We start from the raw sequence: 20358 nt of genomic DNA on the forward strand, positions 1-20358 counted from the left end.
GCTCTTTGCGGATGACCTGATTCTCACCCTTACACACCCTCGCACGTCTCTACCAGCGGTCCACGATGTACTCTGTCTGTATGAACGAGCGTCGGGCCTCAAAATAAACCACACCAAATCTTGGGCACTCAACCTCACGATGCCTACTGCGGACGTCCTCTCCCTGAAGGAGTCCGTACCCTATCGATGGGTTGAGAGCCATATTAGATACTTGGGCCTCGCCCTTACCCCCCACTTGGACTCCTGGTCCTCGGTAAACTGGGCAGAGTGTCGTAAAGCTGTGCTAGAGGACCTTAGGAAATGGAAACCGTTGATGATGTCCTGGCTGGGGCGTCTCAACGCAGTTAAAATGTCGATCCTCCCCCGAATTCTCTATGTATTCCAATGTCTACCCACCCCTATACCGCTTCACTGTATCCGGGCCCTCCAGCGGGAGATTATGTCCTTTTTTTGGGGTGGGAAACGCCCTCGGTTCTCACAAAAGGTCCTCATGGAACCAAGAGACAGAGGAGGCCTGGCCTGTCCCAATTTGGTGCACTACTACTGGGCGGCACATCTCCGATTCGTGGTGGAATGGGGCGCACGCGAAAGCGATAAACACTGGTTCCACATGGACCGAGCAGTCACCGGATGTACAATATGGGACCTGCCTTGGCTTCCGCGAGCTGCACGCTCGAGAAGTGCGTACCTTGCAGTACCCACGAAAACGGTGCTTGACATCTGGGATAACATAGCCGTGTCTAGAGGTCTGACCACATTCCCGTCCCCACACACCCCGATAGCGGGGAATCCGCAGTTCCCCCCGGCCCACCGGACTCGGGCGGTTGATAAATGTATTCAAGGGGACTGTAGAGTAGCTGGAGACCTATTCCTTGAGGGCATGCCCAAATCTTGGATGGATTGCAGGGAGGAATTTCGGGTGCCGCCGCAGGCTGCCTTACAACACGTCCAGCTACGCCACTGGACTGCCGGGGACGAAATGTACCAAGCGGCTACCCGAGCATACACGCCCTTTGAGAAATTGGCGCGCTCCCTCGGGGGACTGAAGAGGCTGATCTCCCAGATATATTACATTCTGCAGCATCCTATATTGGCGCCTGCACACCCCTATCAGAGGCAATGGCAATTAGCGACGGGCGTAGACATTACCCCCTCTCAATGGAGCAGACTGTGGCGGGATATACCCAGGGTATACCGCAGCATTCCACAGAGGGAAAACGCCTACAAACTACTTACGCAATGGTACTATACCCCCCCCTACGCCTTAGTCAGATGTTCCCCACCGCCTCCCCGAAGTGCTGGAGATGTGAATCTGCGACTGGTGACTTCGTGCATATATGGTGGACGTGTCCGGCCCTTACTGTTTTCTGGAAGGAGGTGCTTAGCCATATCAAAGGGGTGTTGGGGTTCCCGCTGCCCGAGGAAGTGAGCGTGATCCTACTTGGCATACGTCCTGCTACGCTCAAGGCACTCACTCGTGGAGATTGGATCCTCACACTCCAAATGCTAGGTGCCGCTAGGCAACTCATTGCCCTGTACTGGAAGCGAGCGGAGGCACCTCCCATAGCCGCCTGGTTTGTGCGCCTTTGGCAGGTCCTAGCGATGGAGCTACTTACGGCGCGTCTACAGGCGCGAGATGTGCGCTTCAAGGCGGTTTGGGAGCCCTTGGTGCGTCATCTCTGTTCTGTGGAATATGCGCGACACATGCCCACTAGACTCCGCGCTCTGCACCTATTCGAGGACGCGCTTGTCCCTAGAGACCCGACCAGATTACATCCCTGATCACCTTCCACACCGTGGCTGCGACCACACACACGCACGCCCCCCTGCACCCTACCCCCCGCCATGCTGCCAATACCCGCCATTCCATCGAACCTCCCCCTCCTTCCCCCCCCCCTCCGCTTTGTCTGTCCATAGGCCTCTTTGACCTTCCTACTCTCTTTCTTCCTACTAGCCACCCTGGCGCCTATCTTCCCTTGAGATGGTTGTGCCCCCGTTGGGCTGTTAGAGATAGCTGGGCTACCTGCCCTCCACGCATCCTACTTGCCAAAGCGAATACACTCATGAGTATGGCAAGACTTTGACCACGGCACCCCTAAGCCATGCGGCCGGCCCTCCGAGGAGGGTTGTAGGCGAGGCGCTGTGTTAAAGCTTTTCCCCGATTGCACTGGCACAGAACTCGACGAGATACATCTTGCGCGGCCGGCCTCGGCAAGAGGTTGTAGGCTTAACGCTGTGTTCAAAAATAAAACAGATTTTAAATTCTAAAACTCTATAATGCAAAAAGTGTTGCAATAGGCAGCTATGGAAGCGAATTGTGGGGGTACGTGGTGGCTGATGGTATAGGTGTTGTAGAGAATAATTTCCTAAAACAGCTTTTGTGTGTACCAACAGGAACCTCTAACCAAATAGTCCATGAGGAAACTGGTACCCTATACATCGACACCATAGCACTTCGGCCATTAGTTTTCTGGCTTAATAAAGTTCTGGCCCTGAATCATTTGCTTTTAAAAGATGTTTTGTCCATGGATCACATGTTGAAAATCCCATGGCTAAAATATCTAAAAGACTGCTTTTCTGTATTGGGGCGCCCGGACCTCTTTATGAATCCAGATTCGATTGCACATACCGATGTGGACTTTGTGAAGAAAACCATTATTTCCCTAAAACAATCGAACCGTGAAGAGGTTGAATTGATTAAACCCAGCATACGTAAATATATCATGTCGAAAACCACTCCCTGTTTGGATCCCTATCTTACATGGTCAATATCGGGCTATGAGCGATTTATGTTAACCAGGATTCGGCTAGACTATTACCATATTTTACTAGCTGTTCCAAGTGGTTGCCACAGGGGCCAAGTGTTACCGTCCTGCGGCTGCGACAATGTGTCTCAGTACCTGGTACACTTTTTATTTGTATGTCCCCTTTATGAGATACCACGGAGGTCTTTTTTAAAGCCCCTTTTTAAAGCACAGAATTTTACTCAAGCCCGTCCAGCTCTCTGTTACCTACAAATGTTGAAGCCTGAAAGCACCTTATTCTTGATTGTTTTTTTAAAATCAGCTTTAAAATCTAGAAATAGAAGGGTGACCTAAGTAAATATCAAACTGCTGCTATTTTATATTTGTTCTTTTAATGGCTGTCTTAAACATATTCTTTTTATATGTAAACGCTTTGTATATGTACGTTTGTTGGGACTCGGATCTTTGTTTTAATTATGTGTTGTATTGATTGTGGTAATTTCGCTTTTATGGTTTTATATACTAAAAACTGAATAAAGTTTCTAAATGAAATGAATGAGATCAAATGTCACCACTTACGGTCCTGGTGTTAAACCATGTCAGTGCTATCATAAGTCGAAAGCTTTATAAGTTCCCCACTCTGCATGCTGTATCTGGGATCTGACCACGACCTCTTGGCCTTCGGCTTTCTCCCGTCCTTGCACCTGAGGGCCATCAGAGAGTCAAATTATTTCTTGCAAAGTATCTCCCCACAAAAAACAGCATATGAAGAAAAAGCAATTTTCTTCCTCGAAGAAGTGCTCCTGCTCACAGGACCTTTCTGAGACTCTCTTGTGCTGTTCCCCAAAGCTGGCCTGGTCTTGTTTGACAGAGCCAGAGACATTTTAACGCATGGGCAGAGTAGGCTCTGGTCCAGGGCCCCAGCCTTTCAGGGGGACCCCTGATAGAGACAACTCTGTTCTGCAGACCTTGAATAATTCTTTTAAGTAGATTGTTTTACATACCCTTGTCTTTTAGATCAAAACAGGACCTCACATATGGGACATGGCAGGGTGCCGCAGATATTATTTGCTGTACCATTTGGGACCTGCTGCTGTGTTACAATATTGTCCGTATCCCAGAATATTAGATGTGAACTCATTTAGAATGTGGACAAGTGTACCTGTGCACTGGCGTTGACCTGACTAAAGAGGGCAGGAAACTGTTGAAATTGAATTATAAATTCAAAGCTGTTCCAAACAGGGCCCCCTAAAATACATTTAGACCAGGGCCCTCAAAATCCTAAAAATATACCTAGTCTGAGCTAATCCCAGTTCTCAAATAAATTAATTTCAGACGAACCCTCAGCCCTCTGTGCTACACCACAGGGGTTTGATGATTCTGGCACCCATTCTCTGGGTTTGAGGATTCTGGCACCTACAACTCTAATGCAAGCCAACTTTACACGCCACAAATTCTGGCCTTTGTGCTGCTTCCAGTGAGGCCTTTGCCTAACAAAGCACCAAACCTTTGTCTTTGAGGCCACCCAGGGTTGCATCACCAATACAACTTTTGAAGACCTTCTTCAGCGCTGCCTGAAGTCAGCAGACATTTTTCGGATGGCAAAATAAACTGTCTGATTTTCCTCCAATTACCAGCCCTTGCTGAGGTCTTTCCTTGGGATGCAGAGAGTAGCTCGGCGAGCGGAGCTAATTAACGGAGTCTCAGATAACTTAATCTGCACAACAGAGATTATGGGCGCATGAATTGGAGTCGATAAACACTTCTTTACCCTGGATGCTATCCGTCATCTGGAACTACAGAATGCTTCTGGCCTTGACACATCTCTGGGGGTGAGGGGAGTAAACGTTCCTTATCCCATAGGATCTCCTTCAGAGGTAGTTTGTTCCTTTACTCTGTGATACGAAAAGCAGCATAGGCACTCCTTTCAACTTTAACGACTGCTCTTGCAAAGCCCAGCATCTTGATGGAAAACTTACAGCAGTTTTTGGTGCCTCGTAGTCCTATGCTGCCATTCAATAAAGTGATCTTGAAGTATGTTGTGCCTGCTTCGGAGAACCCCTTCTCAGCCTTACAGGTTACACATCATCAACCCATGTCTTTTTACTAGGATTTAAAACTCCTCTTTGTATTTCTGTCTAATAATGCTTTGCCTTTTTGTAGTAATGTTAAACTATTCTCCCATTTCCTTCTATGTCATCTGTAGTGTTCTATTACCTCCTTGGTGATAGAATGTTTATACTTGAAGCTCCCAGGGCTGTTGGTTGATGTCCCTGGAAGCTGTGGAGACGAACGGCAATAAACCTACCTCCTTCCTCAACTTACCGTGGTTTGTGGTCCACCATTCGCTGTCTCCATCCCACGTGTGTGGATCCTTTCGTGCGAAGCAGAACCATTTTTTTTGTCAGATGTTTTTGTTTTTTTTTTAAACAAAAATTCTCCGTAGTGCTTTGTGTTGGGCAACAGCCGATGGGACATTGTGTCTCGGCCAACATTAAGAAAATTATCGTATTCCCTACTCTTAGCACGAGAGAATTTTATTAGGTGTCAAGTTTTCGACATTATCTTCACTTACTTTCAGAGGGATCGACGTGCTCTGTCTTTAGACCTTCTTCCTCGCCACTTCGATGTTCTCCGTTCTCAAGATTGGTCCCGATTTTCTTTTTGTGGTCGTCAAATTTGGGATGTAACCGGAGAGATCGGTTTGGCTTCGGGAGAGTCCGTTGGTCTTCGCTTCTTGGTTTCCACAAAGCAAATGATGACGTGTTACGAGTGGTAACAGTGACGCACGCTCTGTGCGCGTTCAGCAACTAGAACGTCTACGTTCCTCTCTTCACTCCCTGCAAGCAATTGATGACACGTACTTGGTGGCAATAGTGAATGCATGGTGTATGCATGTGCCTGTGAGTGGCACAGTACCTGAAGGATGTAGTGCTGTTCAGTGCGTGCAGAAGAAGTTCATGTGCTGGGTGTATGTGTACCTGTAAGTGGTACAATACACAAAGAGCATAGTGCATACTGGATAAGTGCATGTTCTTTGTGTATGTGTACCTGTGATTCAGTGTGTGCATAATAGATCAATCCATCAAGGCATTTGTAGAGCGCACTACTCACCCGTGAAGGTCTCAAGGCGCTAAAGGGCGGGGGCAGCTGTTGGTCGACCAGCCAGGTCTTGAGACATCTCCTGAAGGTCAGCAGGTCCTGTGTCTGCCACAGATGGGCGGGGAGGGTGTTCCATGTCTTTGCGGCGATGTGGGAGAAGGATCTGCGCCGGTGGTCATTTGATGAATGCGTGGGTCGGTGGCGAGGGCGAGGTTGGCGAAGCGGAGCTGGCGGTTCGGGTGTAGAAGGACAGTCGTATGTTAAGGTATGCTGGTCCGGCATTGTGGAGTGCTTTGTGAGCATGGGTGAGGAGTTTGAAGGTGATCCTCTTGTTGATCGGAAGCCAATGCAGATCTCTTAGGTGGGTGGTGATGTGGCTGTGGCGGGGGAGTCCGAGGATGAGGCTTGCGGAGGCGTTCTATATGCGTTGGAGTCTTTTCTGGAGTGTGGTCGTGGTTCCTGCATAGAGGGCGTTGCCGTAGTCCAGCCTGCTGCTGACGAGTGCTTGGGTAACTGTTCTCCTGGTTTCGGTGGTGATCCATCTGTAGACTTTGCAGAGCATTCGGAGGGTGTTGAAGCAGGAGGAGGAGACTGCGTTGACTTGCTGGGTCATAGAGATCGTTGAGTCCAGAATGAACCCCAGATTGCATGCATGGTTAGTGAGTGTCGGGGCAGCTCCCAGCGAAGTAGGCCACCAGGAGTCGTCCCATGCAGAGGGGGTGGAGCTGAGGATGAGGACCTGCGTCTTGTCTGTCTTGCCGTCTTGCAAAGGATGCATTTGATGGATGGATGTGTGCAGTACAGTACATGGAGGATGCAGTGTGTGTATGCTGTATACATGCACTGGGGATGGTACAATTCATGTAGGGCCCTGGGTTCTATTTTGGACGACCCAAGGCTGCATGGTGAAACATGAAGTGGAGGTAGAGAGATCGCCCAGACAGATTTGCGGACTGCTGCTTTCCTGTAAACTGTGTGGGACACACACTGGGGAGTAGAGGAATAGACCTCTCCTGTACACTTCAAAGGGTCCTCTTTCATTAAGTGAGAGGTCATGAGGAAAGGGCCTAGGCACATCTCAGAAAGGAGACAGCCCATAGAAGAGAATCATAAAGAATAGGACTGGGACCCTGGGCTAACCTTTTAATGCACAAATCTCTGTGGCTAATGTCCAGGTGAGAACTCTAGTTATTCCCTTGGACTATATTGTGTGACTATCTGCTTCAGAGACACTCTGCTTGACATACTGCATCTCTAGAGGAAGAGGGAGCGAGGAGTATGCCCTTCAAAAGAAGCAGAACACCACCATAACATTTCAAATACTCGAACCTAAATCACATTTTGTGGCTGGAAATAGACTACAAGATGGGGTGTTTGCGATTCCAAACATTGTCATCTGCCAAGCAGTTAGACGGGTTGTGTTAGGTGGGGAAGCTCTGTAAGACATCTGGGAGCAGAACTGGGGGCCAAGGCCTGCTAGTCTGCCTGAGGAGATACCACCAAGGGAATCCTATCCAAGACCACCAACCAAGCAGTCTGGAGCACCATCTCATGCCTGTTTGCCAAGACCAGTGTGCCCTGCAAGGAAGAGGAGAGTGTTGCAGGGAACAAGATCCAATGGGGAGCCCTGTCGAGTGGACTCCCTGTGCAAGGTGTGAGAAAAATGGCTGCTGCACCAAACAAGTCATTGCTTTGTGCAGGACTGAAACTGTCACCACCGTATGCCAAGAGGGGCCACCGTGAAGGTAGCCGTTTTAAAGACTATCGTGCTGTAAGGACTAAAACCTTGCACAGTTACAATGTGGCGACCCTGTTTGCCAGGAGGGGCAGCTGTGGTAAAGACTGCCATATGGTATGGACCAAATCCTTGTGAGCAGTGGTGATCCGTAGGTCAATGAAAGCAACATGATCTGCGACATGTTCAACCCTATTGGATGAGTGAGGATGCAGTGGGAAGAACAGGATTGTTGTAACCATTCCCCCATATTGGTAGCATGTGAACACCGGGGCCGGACTAGGAACAGCAGCCAGCCCTGGCAGATTGCTGCTCAACTGGCCCTGGGAGCAATCTCGGCCAGCATGATGATTTGCGGGTGCGGAAGCGGGAGGCCAAGAAGGTAGGGAGACACACGTGGGGGGTCTAATTATATATCTTTTTTTAAGTTAACTTACCTTTGCCATTCCGGTCCCAATTTGTCTCTGCTTCTCTGCTCCTCACAGGAAGCAGGCAGCCTCCCTCCCCTCCCCTAAGTGATTGACAATGCTGCAATGGCAGTGTTGTGATTGGTTGGGTCACCAACCACACAGGCGTCTATGGGGAGGCCATTTTCTTCATGTAGGCTGCAGCAGAAAAGGCAGAGCGCGTATGACTGGTTTAGTCGATCCTGTGGCAACTAAATAGTCCACGCCCTCAGAGTAGGCAAGCCACTCCTCCTCTGCCCTAGAGGAGGACAGCCCACCCGCCTCCAACCAAACCCTTCTGCTTTCTCGCAGTGCGAGAAGCAGAAACATAAAATGGCATTTATAATACATTTTATGTTTCTGCTTCACGTAATGAGATAAAGCATTGGGGCAACGCTCCTCCGCCCACATGGAGGAGCCGCCTCTGCCTGGGAGAGAGGGGTGGGGTGGGATAGGGGTTGCTAGAAAAAAATCACTGCTCTAACTTTTGTTACAGGGGACGAGATTGCAGCTGTGCTCAAAACTGGCTCCCAGTGACAAAACCGGCCACAATTTGGCCCCCACCCCTCTGGCCCACCAAGGAGACGCCCAGTGCCAGCTACGGCCAGTCCAGCCCTAGTCAACACTTGCGCTGCAGGAAAAGCCGTAGGACAACACCTATTGCTGAAATAGCACAACTGCAGCGGAGAATGACTGTGTACTTGCAGCCAACTCATCTGACTTGAATTGGAGCGGCTGAGTGTCCGCAGACTGGGAGCACTCTAGGACTTCAAACACTTCCCACCTGTCGGTGTGGGTAAGACTTGTTTAAGACTTGATGTCTGGGGGAACTTGCTACTACATTGAGTGCATGTATACTGGAACACAATTGACTTTAAATCAGAGTCATGGTGAACTCCTGAGACTCTGACTGCTAGTAGGGTATACTGTGGGTGGTACCAGTAGTGAATGGGTAATGACCATGATGGCTAACATGGGTAGTAAGTTGGTCAGGGAACCGCCAGAAGGGCACTACAGCCCTGACTTCAAGGAAGGACTGTGCAATTGTATGTGGATGTCGTATTCCTCTTTTGTGTGGTAAGCAGTAGAAATAAAATACTGCTGTTTTGTTATAAAAGTGAGTATTTGGCTGGACAATTACTTAATGCTAATGCTGATGTGCGCAGTTGTGAGCCTGTGTTTACAACTCTGTATTGAGACCGCCTGCTACATTCCCCTCAAACCCCCCCTTTCCAAAGGGAGCTTTGGACTGCTCGGAGCATACTAACCCTGAAAGTCAAGTACAGAAGGGGTACTTGACCCAGTTGCCCAGAATCCATAGCAGGTCGGGACCAGGACATCAGGAGTAAAAGGCTTCAACCCCCACGGTTGGGCCCAGTAGCTCCTGCGTGTTCATGTTAAAAAATTTCAAACCTAACTTCTAGAGGGGTTTTGCAGCTTGTTGGTGCAACCCCAGAAATCCACCATAAATGTACCGCAGCACCTCTGCCAAGAGTCGCTGTTTGCAGGTCACAGGAAACTACACATTCCAACTTAATAACAAACCTAAATTTACTTTTCATTGTGCCAGAGATCATAAGGAGGAGTAATATTAGTACCTCCGTGATGGTTGAGAGCTGCTCTCACGAGGTCAGAATTCCTTTCTGTATTGAACCCATCAGCACTCTGCTGAAGGTCTAGCACGGTGGACATTATGTACAAACATTTCATGGCAGAAACACTAATTTTATGTTCTATCTTTGACACTTTTTGGAATGATAATTTAGTTTTCCATGTTTTATTTTGGAGATTTGTTCTTGCAGTTTCTGAAACAAGGGTATTTCTTTCTATAATTGGTTGTAAACCATCTGTAAGCACGCGGTATCAGAGGCATACTCCGATATCATATATCCTATTTTATAACTGTGAAGAACATGTACACGAGTTTTTCTTACTTTCTAAAGTGTGCGCTCTTTTCACAGGAACGTGGATCTGTTTGTTGGCGCTCCTCTATTTTTGGATCGAGGATCTGATGGCAAACTTCAAGAAGTTGGACAAGTCAGTGTGTATCTCCAGCAAAGCGCAGGGCCTGTTATAAAGTTGAATGGATTTGAGATCTTTGCAAGATTCGGCAGTTGCATTGCACCTCTTGGGGACCTTGACAGAGATGGCTTTAATGGTAAGATTATTTATGATAGATCATGTCCTTTAATGCAATAGGAAATATTAACATACAGTGCATTTTAAATAAGCTCATATGAAAAGCACAATCGTGCTTATATGCATAAAAGGTTTTGCAATTCATGTTAGTTTAATGAGGTTTTTGGTGCTTCTTGGCTATTATTCCCATTAACGCTTTGTAGTTTTGCTCTGGCTGTTTTTAATGTTTTTATTATTTGCTATTTCCCATTTTCAATTCCATTTCAAACAAATATATTCTTCAGTCGTTCAGGTTGGCTTCATAGCGGTCTCACAGGATCGCGCAAAATGCACAAATATCACATTCTTTTATCCAGAAATAAATAACGGTATAACTTAAACTATATGTACCCAGTATTACCCAAATTTAACTTTGAATAGTTTGAACAGACTGTTTATGTGGATCAATGTGCATAGGCCATAAATCAAATGATATACCACTTGATATTCATTGGGCTCAAGATTTAGGTAGTCTTCAGAGATACCTTACCATTACACCAAAAAAGAACCTCCCTGTAGTTGTTAATCTTCGTGTCATCTTGTGGGACGGGGGATAAAATATAAATTAAGCTCAAAGTCATAATCGTTCTTCAGGTCATACACATATTATATTCGGATTCTTTCATCAGCTCCTGATCAGTAACCCACCTATTTCCTTTGGAGCACTATGCACATTTTCAGCTTCTTTACTTGCAGAGATTGATTACAACTTTCTTCACATAATGCGCAAGTACTTCTCACTATTTTGTTACCTATGAACAAAGGTCAACATATAAAGTGAAGGGCAATTCACAGTTTTCAAGTTGATACACTTTGAATGGAATGACTAGGTTTGCCAAAGCTCTGCTGGGACACAGCAGATTATTTGCCTTTTTATTTACCTGCCAGCAAGTGCTCTGTGTTTTCATACTCTGGCCGCAGAGGCACAGATAGAGATCATTTGGAAAGGTGTTAGGTGTACTCACCAGAAATGTAACCCTTTGCTTCATATTGGAACAGAACAGTCCTCCACTTCTGACATTCTTGCTCTCTGAATTGTTCATTCTTTCCTTCTGTGGTATATCCCCTTCCCATGCATCTGTCCCTTTTCCCACTCCACCAGTACCACAGCATTCGCTCATGGTCACTGCTTCTCCCCCCATTAGTGAACCTCACGTACTCGTCACATTGCCAAATTTCTTCTATTTAGGGTCCGCTCCTGTCTCAATGTCTCTACCCTTGGTATCCATCTCCTACATATCAGTGTAGCAGGCTGCCTCCATATTAACATCCTCTGCCTTTCTGGAATCACAGATCCTACTCCCAGTAGCATATCACTCACATAGATTCCACATCTGTTTCCAAAAAACGCATAGCCGCTATCCCCCATGCACTTGCACAGCATCCACTGCTAAGTGGTGCATCAAATCAACAAGTCGATCTTCTTTTTCCTACCTGCAATATCTTTCTATCCCAAGAGTAAGAAAGCAGCCATGCACACATGATCTATTCTCATGCAGTAGATAACACACAGATTGTAATCATGGACACTGGAATTATGCGATTGTACGGCTGCTGCATTTTTCACAAAATTAAAGATTAGATGCATATATACTACATAATTCTTTATTTGCTGCATAGTCTGCAGATCGAAAATACACAGGCAGTTGCAGTGGAAGGCCCTTTGAAAATGTTTACTGATCACCTTTCTGTTGCGTATTGCTATATTTGGGTGTTAAGCAGGTACTAATGAGGTGCAACCAATACCCAGGGAGTGTTAACAAGTAAAAAATGTCAAACTAGTGAAGTAATACTGTTAAAAAATGTGCCGCATTACGCCTCATAATTTGCCCTTTCTTTCTGCATCATTTAGTCAACCTTGCTGCATAATTCCAGAGGCTCTGATTATAATCTATGCCCAACAGGTGCATATCTAGGGTTTTGTATTGGTTGGATGTATATTAAAAAGCCTAGGAGAATAGCCTGGTAAAATATTTGCCACTGGGTTTATTAGGAACTGCCAGTTAAAGATGAAGTTTAAATAAAATTAGCTATAATTAAATGTAAAATATATATGCTTAATATTCAGAATCTGAACCAAGTTCTGCTGTTCAAATTAGTCAGGGAAAGATCACTCTTCTGTATTATGCAAAATGTTTTATGCCGGGCCCATGATTACAGTATGCATATGGCACATAGTAATGTTGCAAGTCTTGGTGAATGCAGTAATGGTACAATAGACACGCGGCACAACCAGCATTGTTAAGTCATTAATTAGAAGTGCAAACAGTCTTTAAGGGTCTTGTCCTTGACGCTTTATTTACAGATGTTGCCATTGGGGCACCTTATGGTGGTGATAACAAGAAAGGCATAGTTTACATCTACAATGGAAGATCAGCAGGCTTGAATAACATGCCATCTCAAACCATTGAAGGGCAATGGGCATCATCAACCATGCCACCAAGCTTCGGCTATTCGTTGAAAGGAGGGTCTGATGTGGACCAAAATGGATATCCAGGTACTTCATCGATCAGAACGTTTGCAAGAAATTGTATAGACTGCTAATTCTTTTGCTCTTCCATAAGTTGAATGTATGTATGCTTGAACTCTCTCCCAGTGGAAGAGCACTCACGATCAAGGAAGGTAATGGGACGGCTTGCTGGCTGAAGGGCATTGTTGGGCAGGGTGGCCGATCTGATTGTAGCTCAATGTTGACATCTGTAAGGGTTGTTCTTAAACACTGACAAGGGAACTCGAGATGTTTTGGGCTTGATCACGTTTGCTCAGATTGTTGTACTTGTCAAGGGGAAACAACTCTAAGACCTTAGCTCTAAACCTTACATGGAGGAGACTAGATTCCCATTGTCAACCATTTCAGTGTTTAATAATAGTGATTGTTATAAACATGCATAATACAGTTTTTATGAAGAAAAAAAATCTGCATGTCTGTGAGTCTTTCTTTTAACATTGTTTTTATGATTGCATTTTGTGCATTCAAAAAATAAATACAACCAACATGTCTGGGACTCTTAACATTTTTCATGCAGTCTTAAAAAAAACACAAGAGATCCTTTCACTCCAGCTGAAGAGCATTGAGCTCTATCAAGGGTCATGGATTAGCACCCCACAGCATAAAAAATGATTGCTGGTGCCACTGCCTCTTTAGTGGCACCACAATCATGAAGATATGCCATTTTAAAATGCGCTCTAGGGCATTGAGGGCTCTCCTTCATAGAAGCAATGAATAATAAACGTTTGGCTCCTTCTACTCATTTATTATTATTTTGGGTGTCCCAATGCCCACATGGGATACCCAGGTCCTTCTTTTGGTGGGGGTCGCAGAGGGAGCCTCAGGGCCCATGTGGCTCGCCAGCTAGCATGACAACACTCATTGGGGGTTCCAGCAGTTTATTATTTTTTTTAATGCTCTGGAGGGAGGCACGTGTCCCTCCTCCCAAGCCTTTAGAGCCCCGGGTATCCCATACCAGGGACTGTTTTATTTAATTAAGGGGAGGAGGCGTGCAGCCCCACTCACTGAGCCGCTATGGGCCCTGGGGAGCACATCCCCTTGGGCTTTTTTTTATCCCCTTGGGCTTTTTTTATCCCCTTCCTTGCTCCCGTTGGCCGACGGGAGCACTCCCGCCCCAGTGCTGCAAACGGCCAACGGCCGTCGCAGCCCCGTCCACTCAATAGAACGCCCGTACCGCGGCGGAATTGATGACGTGGTTAAGGCGTTAAGGGAAGGTGGGTATGTGGCCTCTCTCCCCAGTCTGTAGTGACCCATGGACTCCATCCTCTGGGGTCAAAACATATATTTAAAGGGGGCGTGTGACCCCCTCCCTGAGCCAATACTGGCACGGGGACTTTGTCCCCTGGGGCTTTATTTTTCTTACGTGGAGAGGGCATGTGGCCCACTTCCCTGAACCACCAGTTCCCCAGGGACCCATCCCTGGGCCTTAAGTGGGTGCCCCGGTTCCCAACCTGGGCACACACAGTTTGGGGCCGCTGGGGGATTCCAGGGATCCTGCAGCCCCTCTGACTCACCACATACACCCATCCTGGATGGATCAGGAGCTGGTATTGCTCCTATCCGGGCAGAGGCAGATATTTTTCACTGCTTCTGCTAGGTCTGTGGAATCTGAGTTTTCCTGTCTGCAAGAACGCAGGCAGGGAAAACCATATCTGCTCCCACCCAGCAGGAGCATTTTTTAAGCTCCTGTCGGGTGGGAGCAGATTTGCCTTTCCTGACCGTTTTCACATTAAGCAAGTGCATTCATCCTGCAAACAAGATAAACATTTGGTTGTATAAATCCTTGTTTGTATTTCCTGCCATAGTAGATTCAAGTGTTTGCTTTTAAGTAGTCTCCAATGCTTCCGAACACCTATCCAATCCCAGTGCACAGCTTTAACCCAACACTTGGGGCCTTCCCATCCAATTTTCACCATTTGAGCAAGGCACAAGCACAATTTCTGGATCATCGTGGCGTCTCAGTGGGTCTCTGGAACATCTATTCCCGAACGTTAAAAAGTTTTTCATGTGAAATACAGATAAGTGTTCATTATGTAAAAGTTGTAAAAAAATTTGCTTTTTAAACATACCTTTCTTTAGCTCAACACTCAGTGAAACATCTTACCAAATTTTTGATTGTAGGTCTCATCACTGAGCTACTGCATGCTTCCTCTATGTAGTCTAATTGTGACAGTACAGTTACATTTCCTCCATTGTCTAGTGCTTTAGCTACGAAGTGATTATCCTCCTGCAGGGTTTTTGCTGTTCTCATTGATTTGTTTTAGTTACTAGTGGCTACTGCTTCTCCTTAGTTTCTTGAGGTCTTTTATTACAGCACCCTGAAAGATGGCTGTGGCATCTGTACTTGTTTTCAGCATGTAATTGGAATTCTTTTCAATTTACTTAGTTCCCTGCGTTAAAACTTAAGGAAAGCTCCTTCTTGTGATTCTCCTTTCCTATCTGGCATAATTTAATTAATAATACTAAGGTGTCTAATGTCTTGCATCGCCAAATTCCCGGATATCTGTATTGGCGGTTGCCATTTCAACTAATGGTTCTCTTTCAGCAATTTTCTTTCCTCCAATTTAAGCAATTTAATTTAAGCTTCCTTATATATTAGAATAAGTTGATCTTAGAATGTACACAGTCACATCTCCTCTTTCCATACAATGTAAGTCCTAGTTTGAATATGATCTCTTCAAATGTGAGGAAGTGATTCGAGAGTTTGAGAATGGCCAATTCTTTAATTTTCGTGTTGTCATCCATCATTCCCTGTTTGTTTTTTCACGGTCTAGTTCAGGTCTATTTCCTTCTCCGATTTAATGTACGCTGGTACTGTACTCTTTCTGTTTTCTCTTTGGCCTTTGGATTGATGTATCTCACCCTTGCTCCAGGTTGAACCCTAGCCTAAAAAAAGTTTATGGGGTGGATGTTCTCTTCCATTTATTACTTACTTGCTGTCAACAGTTCATATTCTGTGCTTATGCCAGTGCTTCACCCTGATGTTGTGGATTCTGGATTCTTGTCGCCTGATGACATATTCCTGAAGACTTCCTTCCTTCCGGAGATGATCAAACCTACTGGCAAATATGTATACATGACCCCGGTCTTACGCTTGTTTATCTCTCATACATTTTTGTTTCATTGTTTTTATTTCCTGCTTTTATTTGACTACTCTCTGCTCCATTCATCTTTTAAATGTGTATAAGTGCTCCGGACACTCCTCTCTTCTTTGAGTTGGGCTATCACTCTAAGAATGACATTTCTAACCCAGACTGCATATTTTGTAGTGTCTCCATCCAATTAAATCAGGATGTTCTGACAATGGGGTCTAAGATTTGGAATTATGTGGCATGGTGTGGGCAGACTCCCCATACCAACAATAAGGTGCAGCTAGGTTTCATGTGATGAGCCTGGTTTTTAGTGATTGACAAGTGTGTATGTCTGTCTCATGAGACTTATGAGGATTCCATGTGGTCTGCCTGTTTGGAGAGTTTTCCGATGAGTGAGTTAAACTGAGAGGAGATTTATTGAGGAGAGTCTCAGAACGGCTAACGACTGCAGTCCACAATTACTTTGAAGAACTACTGCTTGCAGGATGGGCTTTCCCTAAGAATAAGACACTTGCCAAGGAGAGTTAGTCCAAACATCAGCTGTCCAGGTGACCAAGAGGTCCATCAGCCCCAGGGTGGATGGTGTCCCAATGAAGACCATGCCTCTACTTCTCCTTTAGACTGGAGTGGCCTCAGCCCCAGTTGGTAAAAAGTGTTAGAAACTGAGAATAGGTACAGTAAGGTGGCAGAACATTTAACCACTTCTTCGGATGATCAACCCCCTATGTGGGTTTGAATTCTTTGTTGAGTTAGGTGCAGCCTCTAGAGTGGACAGACACCCAACCAGCAACAGAGGGATCCTACACCAAGTAGAGAGAGGAATAGTTTCAATGTAGATAAATTCTTTGCAACAACTATCCTATGATGCTGCCCTACACTTCTGTTGAGAATGTGGAAATTGAAGGATTGTGTATGATTCGATTAGTCCACGAATTAAATATGATACAAGACATTTGACCATTTTACTCCTATTCTTATAACACTACCGTAGCTTACTGTTGTATCAAGAGCACAATTTAAAACAGTCTGCATCACTTACAAAGTTTTACACACCTCTGTTCCCTATTCAAAATCTCTTCATGTCCATGAGGTCTGTGTAATTCAGAACTCCTTCTTAACTCTCCTTCATTCAAAGAAGAGCGACTTATGAAACAGTCCTTCTCTCGGTGGCAGACCTACTAGATCTTGGAATTCACTTCCTGCAACACTACGTACCTATTTGTGTCTTGAAACTTTTAAAAAAGAACTTCAAAGCCTCCAGATCTGAAGACACAATTTCTACTCCAATATTGTCCAACTATTACTTTACCACAGTTTGACCCCTTTGGCGCCTCTCCATATTGCTGTCCCAACCTTCAGAATGTGTTCCTAGAGTTACAGCCCCTTTGTGTCACTTCTTTGTTGCTCTCTGTTGACTATTCCTAATGTCAGCCTTTTCCTCCACTTACACCCATCTGTCCTACGTTTATCCTTTTTTTTGAAAAAAACTTAGCTTTCTATTTTTATTTATTGTATTTTTTCCTAGATGTCGGGTGTGGAAAACGATCAAGTTTTTATAATTTGTATTTGACTATATTGCCTTGTCAGCACTCCGATGCACTTTGGCCAATTTCATGCTATATAAACTTTAATAACTAAATAAAACTGACTCCGATAAAATGTAACGAGGCCTACTTAAAGCATTTCAAGCCAATATGTATGTGCTGAAGCAAAGCAACAATACTGCGCTTCTGAGTAATGTTTATGGGCATGTGCACCAGCTGTTCTGCTTTAACTATTCCTTTCTTATGGTTTATTTTAGACTTGCTCGTTGGAGTCTTTGGCGCTGACAAAGCTGTCTTATATAGGTAAGAGTCATAATGAAATTCTGGTTGATAAACATAGCAACATAAGCATATCAAGCAAATTAAATTGCATTTGGTGTCCTGAAAATAACAATAATATGGTCTCATTATGTTTGCTTAGGTCAAGGTCTGTTATCAACGTGAATGCAGCTTTAGAGGTGTCTCCTTCAGTCTTAAATCCAGACAATAAACTATGCTCTCTTCCAGATGGAACCAAAGTGTCTTGGTAAGTGTGTGTGTTATGTTGAATAACCAATTTTTGTTATTCGGCTAAATGGAACAAGTACAGGATTGTTATGAATAACTGCCCAAATCAAAAATTGTTGCTTGAGGGAAGCCACCCAATCTGATATACAATAGATCTTTGTTTCTACCTTCTCTAAACTGTCCATGATTTGAGGAAGGCAGGCTTTATTATAAGTATTTAGGCAAGTTGTACCCTTTTCCTTTCTCTCAATACTCTTTCCACTGTTCAGTGACAGACTGGTTTTATATAAACACATTTTATTGTTTTTTTGTGATCAAATACACTCAAGATAAAAAGGAGAATTGCGTCCCACTCAGTATCACACCTGTGCCCACCCGCCTCTCCAGTCCCCATCAAATCCCAGAGGATCTCAGCTCTGCAAGGACCCAGCCTCCAGCACATTTGCCAAACCGTAGTCCTCTTACCATTTGCCCTAAATGTTATAAAACTATTGTGATCAGCCCCTGGCAATGTAAGTTGGTTCCTCCAGTTTGGCACACCTATGTGTTATGTTATGTTATGTGACACTTGTAAGCCTCAACTTTCACTCCGGGGAGCATCATGGTGCTAAGGGGATCACTGGGTTGAAAAACTGAATACCTGAGGGTGAAAGTAATGAATTGGATAAGTGATCTGCATAGTGCATCAGAGGCTGGAAAGATCCACGTTTTCAGGGCTTTCCTGAAGAACGTTTCTGATTGGATATGACAAAGGTGGTTGGGGAGGTGCATTCCATTGTTTGGAGCCGATCACTGCGAGAGATTTCCCTCCTTTTGAGACATATCTAAATGCTGGAGGCTTTAGCAGATTGGCGTTAGATGATCTAAGGGTACGATGAGGTACATAGCATGCGGATGTATGACATTACAACGCATGCTTTTACATCGCATGCCTTTACAACGCATAGTGCTTTGGGGCGCTGGATAGTGAATAGTTTAATTTCAACTCCAGTCCCCGTGGATTGTAGGGAAGGTGTTGGATAGTAAATTAAACCTATTCCCTATCCTAGAGCGCCCCCCAGCGCAATGCGCTGTAATGGTTTGCGTTGTAAAAGTTGCGTCGTAAAGACACTGCGTGGTAAAAGTTGCGTTGTAAAGGATGTTTCCCATAGCATGCAAACCTGGGCCGGAGGTAGTGAGGACCTAAGGAGTGAAAGATTCTAAAAGTGATTATCAGGATCTTGAACAGAATTTCCATTTGCATGCTATGTCTTTCTTGGCAACCATTGCCACTAGATCCACCAGCATCTGATCTCCTCTTGCACCCGTAAACTCATTCCTAAGACCCAGGAGGGCCACTTTCGGTGTCAGGTCTTTAGGTCTATCTAGAATCGTAGCCACGGATCAGCCAATTTGTCCCCAGTAACACATGATCACGGGGCATTATCACACCACAAGGAAGAAATCGGCCTTTGGTATTCAGCACCAGGTACATTTGGGTGTGGGGCAAATGCCTGCATGCCAGAGTCTTTGTGTCAACATGTAAGTTAAGTACAAGTAATTTAATTGTGCCATCCCCAGCCGTGCCGAAATCTGAAATAGCAAGTACATCAGGGTGGGGGGGCAAGGCATGCCTCCCGCCATCCCGTGTCTTCCAGGTCCTCTACTCAAAGCTCCCATCTCTGCAGAAGCTGTTTCAATGTCTTAAGAGAATTACAGACCAAGGAGAGATGGATCTGGGAGATCACCCCTCGGCCCAGGTTTCCCATCAATGATTTGGCCTCCAGGGGACTAAATTCGGGCAAGTCAGTTAAGTGTCCCTGATTCGTGCCGTAGTTGCAAGTATTTGTGAAATTGAGTGCGGGAAAGTGTAAAATGGGTTTGTAGTTCTTGAAAAAAGTGCATATGGGTGCCATGCATACATCTCCCAGCACTGTGACCTCAATCCGATCCAATAGCGGAACCCTTCCAGCTGTGCCATGTGATCCAGCCAAGAGGGGACCCTTTTTGGGTTAATTTCTTATCCAAACCTGTAAATCTGTTGGCTACCCGCCATACCAGAAAGACCATCCTGGAAATCTTCAGGAAATAAAGTGTGATCGGAAGGTTTTATAGGAAGTGCATAGCACTGTCCAAACCAAGGCATGCTACCTCTAGTTTCTAGGCTGGGCCACTCCAACCTCCTGTCAACTAGTCATTAATAACTAGAAGTTAAGACTCCCAGTAGTACAACTGGATGTCCACTGCTCCCAAACCACTATTATAAGCTGAACAATGACATTTAGTGATCGCTATGTGTGGGGGCCTACCCCTCCACAGAAAGGACCTGAGCATTGTTGTGACCTCAACGAGCTAGGTGTTGGGGATGCGAAGCGAATGTTCTGCAGAGTATAGAGGAAACAGGAAAGTATCAGCATTTGTAGGAGTGCAACCCGACCCCAGGTGTTAAGGGGGAGAGTATTATAGGTGCAAAGACAGGCTTTAGTCACCTGTAGGAGGGGGAGTAATATTGAGGCTGTGTG

The 20358-nt window shown here is 45.4% G+C and overlaps 1 protein-coding gene across 1 annotated transcript in view; it reads left to right on the plus strand.

Annotated features, from left to right (window-relative positions):
• ITGAV (integrin subunit alpha V) overlaps positions 1–20358 on the plus strand; it is a 402152-nt gene that overhangs the window by 200363 nt on the left and 181431 nt on the right. The window contains exons 12-15 of the mRNA XM_078680488.1: positions 9989–10185; positions 12511–12702; positions 17608–17653; positions 17772–17876. Coding sequence (XP_078536614.1) covers positions 9989–10185; positions 12511–12702; positions 17608–17653; positions 17772–17876 — 540 coding nt within the window. The remainder of the gene's footprint in view (positions 1–9988; positions 10186–12510; positions 12703–17607; positions 17654–17771; positions 17877–20358) is intronic.

This window comes from Lissotriton helveticus, chromosome 3_1, assembly GCF_964261635.1.
Source record: "Lissotriton helveticus chromosome 3_1, aLisHel1.1, whole genome shotgun sequence".
NCBI lineage: Eukaryota > Metazoa > Chordata > Amphibia > Caudata > Salamandridae > Lissotriton > Lissotriton helveticus.